This window comes from Rhincodon typus, unplaced genomic scaffold (genome assembly GCF_021869965.1).
Source record: "Rhincodon typus isolate 14 unplaced genomic scaffold, sRhiTyp1.1 hic_rhity00006137, whole genome shotgun sequence".
Lineage (NCBI taxonomy): Eukaryota > Metazoa > Chordata > Chondrichthyes > Orectolobiformes > Rhincodontidae > Rhincodon > Rhincodon typus.
In genome coordinates, this window is record NW_025971775.1 from 1 (window position 1) to 10288 (window position 10288).

Here is a 10288-nt window from a genome sequence, read left to right on the forward strand (position 1 = left end):
TGTGTTCATCCAGCTCTACACCTTGTTATCTCAGATTCTCCAGCATCTGCAGTTCCTACTATCTCTGACACAGCATATGTTTATCAGAGACAACACAGTGTGGACTGGAGGAACACAGCAGGTCAGGCAGCATCAGAGGAGCAGGAATGTTGACATTTCGGGTCGGGACCCTTTTCTGAAGAAGGGTCCCAACCAAAAACGTCAACTTTCCTAGTCCTCTGATGCTGTCTGACCTGTTGTGTTCCTCCAGCTTCACACTGTGTTGTCTCTGACTCCAGCATCTGCAGTTCTTACTATCTCCGCATAGGTTTATCAGGATGGTTCCAGAAACAGAATACTACAGATCAGAGTGGACTTGAGATGCTCGAACAGTTTTCACTGGAGCAGAAAAGAAGAGATTTAACAGACGATTCCTCAACCTCAGGAAATAAACTTTTACTGCCCTGACTTCTCAGTTTTAAAACCTTGTTTGTAAGCACTTCATTTGGTCATTTAGCTCATTGCTCTTTGTGGGACTTTACTGCATGTAAATTAAATGCTGCATTTGTCAACATCATGCAGGAACTAAATCTCATTGATTGCATATTACTTTGAGATATTTTGAAGTTATGAAAGTGTTATATAAATGTAAGCCTTTTCTGTTACAGTTTGAATGGGACATTTTTTCATTCTCCACCTTCAGTACTCTGAGTGTGATTGCTGATGAGATGTTAATTAATGCTGATTTAGGAGTTGTTCTGCTGCCTGCTAGGAATTGGACTAAGACTGACCAAAGCCATTTTGCACAACCAACCAGCAAAAAGACGGCTCCAGGAAATGTCTCTTTTTTTGTCTTCAACAACAGAACAAGGTGTTCATCTACCGGGGCAAGGAATATGAGCGGAGAGAAGATTTTCAAGGACAGCTGATGACTGAGTTTCCAAATGCAGTGAGAATGAACACGACATCAGCCCCTGCAAGCAACATCAAAAATTCCCCAGGACAATGTATCCTTTGGTGTAGATGACGTCATAAGTTGCATCAGTGGTTGGGTCACATCTGTCCTTTACCCAGTATTGGGCATTTTCATGGCAAGAAGTTCATGTAACCTGTTTATCTCATTACTATTGATGCTGTTGTTCAACTGTACTGTGATATACATTGTGAACCAAAATAGAGAGTGAAAAAGTCTTCCCTAAAGGGAGCACTTGATTAAAATCTCATAAAGAGGAATAGAATAGAATAGAACAGAATAGGATAGAGTACAATTAGTTTTATTGTCACAGGTACTCAAATGAGCACAGTGGAAAGTTTATAAATCACTATTTACAGCGCTATCTTAGATACAAAGATACCTGGGTACAAGCTTCTTCAGTCACAAGATCTTAGAAAATAGAGAAATAAAAAGTCCAGCATTGTGGAAATAAGACAACCACCAAGTAAGTAACACTGCCATTTAGCTAATGATTGCCTTTTAGCAAGCAGACAATCCAGAGCTCAACACATTAGACGCACCAACTTCTCCGTTTGATTCCAGTCCTGTGAGGAGGATTCCATGCTTAAGTGCAGATGTGGAACTCTGTGCTCATTCAGCAAATACTGCAGGTACATGCCTTGCCTTATGTGCTGTCAGCTTCATTCAGATCAGAAAAATTTGTTTTGTTAAAATATACTTTAATCATAACATTTGTGGAAAATATTGCAAAAGCATTTCGACCTAAATCTTACAGAATTTGGATTAATATTCAGTTTGTCTGCGTACAACATGTTCCACTCAATATGATTGTAATAGGCACAATATCGTTCAGGTTAGAAAAGTGCTGATTACTGATTACTGCCAATGCATTAGTAGGAACACAACTATTGGCACTCACAGTAAACTACAACTTGTGAATCAGTCTGAACAAGTATATAAGATAACGGTTAGTATATCAAAAAAATAATTTTACACAGAGAATTTGGAGCAGTTAAACTGATGCCTTGAATGCATTTAAGGGCACCCTTGTTGGATATTTGAGAAAGAAAGTAGCATAGTAATATGGTTGCAGGAGAAAGGAAGGGATGTTGCACGTGGGAAGAGATATTCAAAGTGCGGGAAGGCTGAAGAGGAATACAAACAACAGCTTTGGCTGCTTGTATCTAATGTCCTGATTCTTATGTTTTAGATTCTGTGCAACATTCAATGTGACGGTCCACAGCAGTTCACATGGATATGTAAACGAGCTTAACAATTAAAGTTAACAATTAAAATTCTGAAGAAGGATCTAAACCCGAAACATCAGCTTTCCTGCTCCTCTGATGCTGCTTGGCCTGCTGTGTTCATCCAGCTCTACACCTTGTTATCCCTCAATTAACAATTAAAGTCTTTTTTTGCCATCCTAGTGAAGGGGAAATATTAAACTTAATCAAGAATCAGTGTCCTTCTATCCAAGATAAGTTGGGAAAGCAAATGCTATCGGGATATAGGAATATTCCAGCTGCCAAACAGAAAGTGATTGGACTCAGAGCCTATTATGATAGGTCCCTTGGTTTTACTGTATATTTTCATTTGCAGTGGGCAAGCTACAATTGGTCATTTCCCAACAATGGAGATGATTGAAATTATTCCTTCAACCATGCAGGGAACTGCAGGTACGGAACTGTGTGTCACACTCCACACATTTTGGGGCAAGCACTATAGGCCAAGACACTGTTTGATATTGTGAGGTACGGATCACCGTGAGGTAGAATGTGAGGGAGGCTGCAATACATTGGACAGAAGAAAATTGGCCTCAGTCCTTACAGTGCGTTCAATGACTTGTTGCAGTGCTATTCATGCGGATGAGATCAATGTTTTTAGTGGCTGTTAAATTCCAGTTAGTTGTAACTAGCTGAGCAGGAACCAAGCTGCTTAATGATGTGGAAGAGCTGCACTGTTTCAGGGAATTCTGCAATAATAATGGTTGTGATGAGTGGTTTGCTGGGCACTGACTGTATCTGCTGGCTTGGCGAGGAAGGTCCAGTTTGCTGTTTAGTTCAGCTTTCCTAGTACGGCTATCCTGAGTAACCTGACATCAAGTACAGGCTGTGATATCCCCTCTACTTCCACAGAGGAGTGGAAGGAAATAATATGATAGAAAAACAAACAGTGGCAATTCTCAGACAGTGTTGTCCCCCTAACATTTACATAGCATAACAGAATGTAATGCCAATACTCCAAAACCATGTTTATGCTCAATTGAGTCTCTTCCCAGTCCTCTTCATTTAACCCTCTCAGCATATTCAGTCCTTCCTCATCCGTTTATTTAGCTTCTTATTACAGGCTATTGGCCTCAACTACTTCCTGTAGCAATGAGTTCCACATTCTAACCACTCTCTGGATTCAGGAGTTTCTCCTGATTTCTTTATTTGTTTTATTTGTGGTTATCTTATGTTCATGGCTCTTCCACAACTTGGGTTTTCTTCACAAGTGGAATCATTTTTCTCTATGTCTATTCTTTTGAACACTTTCACTGTCTTGAGATGCAGGCAGGTGAAACTAGTTCAGTTTGGGAACATGGCCGGCGTGGACTGGTTGAACTGAAGGCTCTGTTTCTGTGCTGTATGATTCTATGACTCTAAGTTATCTTGGAAGAGGATGCTGTTGAATAGATCACTTCTCTGGACACTGGATTTGGAGGATCCTCTGTGTAGGATGCCACAGGCCTTGGTGTTGGAGTCATACTGTTTATTACTCCATGGTCTGAATTCAGAAATTCAGTTCAACATGTGGAGAGTGAACAAGGAGGAAGAACAGAATGGGAAGAGGTAGCTTAGATATTAAAGAATGAGTTGGGTCGGGCAAAACAGTGGATGATTGAATTTAATGGAGTCAAATGTAAAGTAAAGCAAAAATGGCTTAATACTCCATGAATCATGTTTAAATATTTCAGGATGGTGCTGAAAGACGTTGAAGAATCTGCTTAGAATCAATATTAGATATTGCAAACCAGCGAAGAGGAGCAATCAATAATATCAATGGAATGTGAGCTATATGCCCAAAATATATAAATCAGAAGAGGTAGAGAATCCAACTCTACAATGGTCTATTCAAGCCACTGCACTTACGTGTAGAGAAAGAATTATTACAAAATAGAGAGTGCGTACATCAAAGGGATGCATTCCATTCACCAAAGTCCAAACAAATCTGAGACAGTTACCAAAACTAACTACCTCTGCTCTAAATGAAAGAGGGACTCTGCCTGACACACTTAAACAATGCCGTTTAACAGCATCTTGCATGAAAAAGTGTCTCGTTGCTCCTTCTTTGAGGATGATTTTACTCCATTGGGTTTTAGCCTATAATGTTGCAGTATGAGTGAGGAGCTCCTGTTCTTCAGTGAGACATCTGCCACTCCAGAATCCATAATTCCTACACCATCTTGAAGAACTGCTCTCCTGACCCTGCCATGGGTTAACTCAGTTCCATTATTTTATTGGCAAACAGTTTGAGCTTGTTGGTAACAAACGTATCTCCTGAGAACAGTCAAGACACATTTAGAGAACATTCTTGTATTTTGGACAAAGTAACGGTGCACGCTGGTCCACAAACCCGATCTAGCAGAGTTTTATAAACATTGACTGGAGCTCTAAATTACACAGCCGGATATAGATTCAGTGGTAAACACTGAGTTGAATGTCCACTATGCAACTCCCAATCCCCACAGCAGAAATGACGAGAAAGGCCTTTCCTTTATTCATTCACAGGATGTGGGTACTGTTGGCAAGGCCAGCAGTTTGTTGCCCATCCCTAATTGCCCTTGAGAAGTGGTGGTGTGTCACCTTCTTTAACTGCTGCAGTCCTTTCAGTGTAGGTCCACTCAGCATTGTTAGGAAGGGAGTTCCAGGATTTTGATCATCATCAGTGAAGGAACAGCAATATAGTTCCAACTTGGGCTGTGGTGTAACTTGGAAGGGAAAATACAAGTGGTGGTGTTTAGGATGCCTCTGTTCTAATGAATCATCAAGGTTGTGGGTTTGGAAGGTGCTGTTGATAGAGGTTTGGTAACTTGCTACAGAACATCTGATAGACAGTACATACTGCTGTCGCTGCATGCTGATGGTGGGTAGATTAAATGTTTAAGGTGGATGGGATGTCATACAAGCTATTTGCTTTGTCCTAGTTGGCATTAAGCTTCTTGAGTGTTGTTGGAGCTACACTCATCCAGGCAAATGGGAAGTATTCTATCACTTTCCTCATTTGTGCTTTGTAGGTGATAAGGAGTCTTTGGGGGATCAGGAGGAGAGTGATTTACAGCAGATTCCTCAGTCTCTGACCTGCTGTTGCAATTACAATGATTTACATACTACTTTCAAGATCCTTAATCTCTGAACAGTCATTCAATGTTTCACTGTCCAGCCAGTCCTGGAGGAACCATCCCGTTTCAAGGACAAGCCAGTGCCGGATCAAGTCATAAAGTAAGTATGATCTCAGCACTATGCTGCTCCTAATATGGTGCACGGGTTGCTTGGGGCCTATATCTGCCTTACTGATCACCAGCCTGTTTAGCTGCCATTAATTTAGATTGAGATATGCTGATTTTAGTTCATATTAGTCCTCACAGAATCTCGAAATGGGTTTGTGACTTAATTCATTAGTTTTAACCATACATCCTGTCTTGACCATTGTCCCACCGTTTATGACACAGCCTTGGCAGGTTTACTGATTTACACCTCTCTGAAGCTCCGTTTCTGAATCTTCTAACAGTGCATTTGAACTGGAGTTGCAATACAGTTATCTTCCTTGTATCTTCTTACTGCCTATGAGAAGAGAAAAGGAGATTTTCATGAGGATGGAGTGGATTCAGTCAGTGGGTAAAGAATAAAGGCCCCATTCATTGAATAAAGGCAGGTATAATGTTGGATTTGAGATCCATTGTATTTGCGAGATGGAGCAAACTATTCAGTACATAGCTGGGCTTTGTTTTTGATGTGGGCTAATTACTATTGAATAGCCTGCCTTAAATATTCCATGGTCCAACAATCTTCCTCACTTTTGTGAGAGAGAAAGCTCAGAGTTTATGAGCTAGTTTTGAACTGTGGCCCGAGCCAGCATTCCTATGGACACTTATGTAGAGGAATAACAACACTATTGCAGTCATTCAGTCTATAATCTATCAGCTTAAAGCAAAGCACTCTCTGTCCTCTCAAATGGATGTAAAAAATCTACTATGTGAAAGAAAACCAGTTTGTTAAACTATATTTAAATGCCAAAAAGCATGTAAATCAGATGATTTAGTAATTTAATCCATTACTGCTCATTGCTGTGTGTAGATTTGTCACCATGTGTCCAGCAGCTGTACTTCAAAAGTGCTTCATTGGCTATAAAGTCCTTTGGGGCTTCCTGCCTTCATGAAGTATTCCATAAGAATGTCTTGTTTTCAGTGAATCCTTAGCTTGACAGTCTAATATTGCCTTGAAGACTGATCAAAAACTGCTATGCGTTAGGGACACACGCACCTAGATTTGGCCATTGCTTGAAGCAGTGCTCTGTACTGCATTTAGCTGACTCTTTCATGGTTCTGTTTAAAGCTGGAGGGCAGCACAGTGGTTCAGACATTAGCACTGCTGCCTCAGAGCCAGGGACCCACGTTTGACTGTACCTTTGGTTGACTGTCTGTATGGAGTTTGCACATTCTCCTTGTGTCTGGATAGGCTTCCTCCAGGTGCTCTGGTTTCCTCCCACAGTCCAAAGATGTGCAGGTTAGGTGGATTGGTCATGCTAAATTGCCCATAATGTCCAGCGAACTGCAGGCTAAGTGGATTAGCCATGGAAAATGTAGAGTTATGGGGACAGGATAGGGGTGTAGGTCTGTGTGTGATGTTCTTTGGAGGGTCAGTGTGGACTTGATGAGCCAAATGGCCTGCTTCCACACTGTAGGGATTCTATGGAGTTGGTTTATTAGTGTAACTAAAGAGGGTGTTAAATCTATTCAATGGTTTTTTGTTTTTTATTCATTCATGGAATGTGGGCATTGCTGGCTAGGCCAGCATTTATTGCCCATCCCTAATTGCCCAGAGGACAGTTAAGAGTCCGCCACATTGCCATGGGTCTGGATTCACTTGCAGGCCGCACGAGGTAAGGATGGCAATTTCCTTTCCTAAAGGACATTTTGAACCAGATGGATTTTTTCCACTTTGACAGTGTTTTCACAGTCATCATTAAATTCTTAATTCCAGATTTTTAATGAATTCAAATTCCACCATTTGCCGGTCTTGAAACCAGGAACTTCACCTGGGTCTCTGGATTAGTAATCTCGTGATAATATGACCTCCCCTCTTCTATGCTATTCCATGGAAGGCCAGCTTTCTGTGTGGGACTTCTTTGCTGGGTTCACAATATGGGCTGACTGTTTTTTTCTCAAGCCCTGCTGAAACAGACCAGCTTAACCATGTGTGCAGAACACTCTTTCACCAAGGAACACTCTTTCACCAAGGAATGGTTTGAACTTCTAAGCCTCCACTGCCACCTTCTGCCCACTCTATAATCTGTACTTTAGAACCCTAGCTATTTGACAATAATAGGCAAGATCTCGGGAAGGTGCAAGTGTTATTTCTGTTTTGCACAGTTTATTGTGGCTGTGTCGAGATTTTTTTTAAAAATGCAGAAGTCACTGTTGTCATGCTGAAGAGATTATGAAGAGCATGGTGGTCCGAATACTGCACTTAGAATCCCTCCAGTGCAGAAGGAGGCCATTCAAGTACACACTGACCCGCCAAACAGCATCCCACCCAGACCCGCCCCATCCCTGTAATCCTGCATTTCCCATGGCTAACCCACCTAGCCTGCACACTATGACAACTTAGCCTGGCCAATCCACCTAACGTGCACATTTTTGGACTGTGGGAGGAAACCAGAGCACCTGGAGGAAGCCCACACAGACGCAGGGAGAATGTGCAAACTCCACACAGAGCATCTCAGGTGTCAATACCATTAATGTTCAACAGATTGATGCTATGTTTGTCCCGTTCCACTGCTTTTTAGGCTCTTTCTTGTGCTGGGGAGGTAGCAGCCTCGTGGTATTATCACTGGACTGTTAAACCAGAGATCACAGGTTTGAATCCTGCCACAGCAGATGATGGTATTTGAATCTGGGAGAAACCCATCTGGTTCAGTACTGTCCTGTAGAGAAGGAAACTGCCATTCTTACCTGACCTGGACTACCATGTGACTCCAGACACACAGCAATGGCTGTCTGGGATGGGCATTAAAGCTGGCTTAGCCAGTGATGCCACCATCTCTTGAATAAATGACAGTGATGCCCATGCTCTGCTGTTTAAATACTCTAGTTATCAGAACAGTGGAGCACTGTGGATGTAGCTGAACAACAACATTAACATATCATCTGAATTGGACACAGTGACTCTACAGCTACAGTATGAACATAGAATTGGAGCTGTGAGTTAAAACACTGATTCTAATTCAGGGAGAAATAGGAGCTTGACATAATCTAATTCTTCATTTTGTGGATGCAGCATCATGTCTATTCCATTGTGATTTTATCACATTTTCTCATGACTTCAGACTTCCAAACTGGTAAGTTAAAAATGGCTGAATTAATAAAATTCAAAGTCACCTCTTTCCTGTTCTGTGAGTCTCCTGGCCCTAAATTCCTTTGGAGTAATGATATGACATCAGTGAATGAGACACGACACACTCTACAAAGCCCAGTCATGGCTTAACTCATTTAAAAAAAGCAATCCTTTCTGAACTCTACCCACTCTGCTTAGTTTTTGCTATTAAAGTCATTGGGTAGTACAGTCATAGAGCCATACAGCACGGAAACAGACCCTTCAATCCAACCAGTCCATGCCGACTATAATCCCAAACTAAACTAGTCCCACCTGCCTGTGCTTGGCCCATATCCCTCCAAAACATTTCTTATTAATGAACTTATCTAATGTCTTTTAAACCTTGTAACTGTACCCGCATCAACCACTTCCTCTGGAAGTACATTCCACACACAAACCAATACCTGTGCAGGAAAGTTGCCCTTCATATCTTTTGTTAAATGTCCCTCCTCTCACCTGAAAAATATGTCTCCTGGTCTTGAAATTCCCCATCCTAGGGAAAAGACACCCCCGGACATTCACCTTACCTTTACCCCTAATGATTTTATAAACCTCTATAAGATCACCCGTCAACCCCCTACATTCCAGTGAAAAATGTCCCACCCATCAACCTCTCTTTATAATTCAAACACACCTGGCAACATCCTGGTAAATCTTTTTCTGAATCATCTCCATCTTAATAATACCCTTCCTATAACTGGGTGACCAGAACTGGACACAGTGCTCCAGAAGAGGTCTCACAAATGTCCTGTACAACCTCTACATGATAGCCTATAAGTTCTCCAAGAATGCATTGGCCTCAAAGAGGATTCCATAATATTCATCTATTCCCACCCATAATGTTCTTTCGCTCACTTTAAAAGTACCAAATCGTCTTTGAAGGGTTGATAAGTGAGTGTCCAATATTTGCTATAATTTCCCCTAGACTAAGGGAGTCACTAACTCTATTCAGTGTATTTACTTCCACATTAAAGGACGACTTTATAAGTATGCCAATTTACAATACCTAACTGCATTGTAAATGGGTAAATTGTGAATGCTCCCATTTGTTGTCCTTATGATTAGAAGGGGGAGATATCATTTGTGATGTCTACCCCTACACAAGAGAACTATTGACATGAGTAGTCAACTTGCAATAGACTTACCCTTTTATCAGTGGTCTAGCTATGGTTAAATAGAAACCACATACTCATTAAGCTAAACCACCTTGTTAACAGAGAGGATAAATCAAGCCTAGCTGTACGTTACTCCAGGACGTACCATTGTGTGAGTCATTTTATTTCTTTGATTCTCCCAGTTTCTACAAGGCAAATTATGTGCACAAGTTTCAATACTCACGACCAGTCCGGAAGGGAACAGTGGATCCAGACAATGAATTTGCCGTAAGACATATATTTATTTTATTACCTTCAAACAGAGAGAACAGCAAGGACCAATATTGTTGTAATTATTCAAACTGAAGAGAAGCTTCTCTTTGCAGTGTGAGTGGGAAGATTAAATACTGCGAACAAACCACTGCAAAGGGAAATGGAAAGAGAAAATTATTTGCTCCTTGCTATTGGGGGCAGCAGGTCATGTATTTATAATTTTTCAAAAGCATTTTTACCGTCATCAGTGGTGACACAGAAAGAAAAACTCCAAAGTTTTTATCTATCTCATTAGAAAGAAAGTGGCCTTACTCCTAAGTGTAAGATAACAAGGTGTAGAGCTGGATGAACAC

General features: G+C 41.2%; 1 protein-coding gene across 1 annotated transcript; it reads left to right on the forward strand.

Moving 5' to 3' along the window:
- Positions 1–844: 844 nt before the first annotated feature.
- LOC125482124 (dedicator of cytokinesis protein 2-like) lies at positions 845–9950 on the forward strand (the record flags this gene model as incomplete). The annotated part of the gene is made up of 3 exons (XM_048594122.1): positions 845–986; positions 5334–5415; positions 9866–9950. Coding segments are annotated over 3 exons (309 nt in total), but the record flags the coding sequence as incomplete, so codon positions are not given.
- Between the last annotated feature and the right edge of the window lie 338 nt (positions 9951–10288).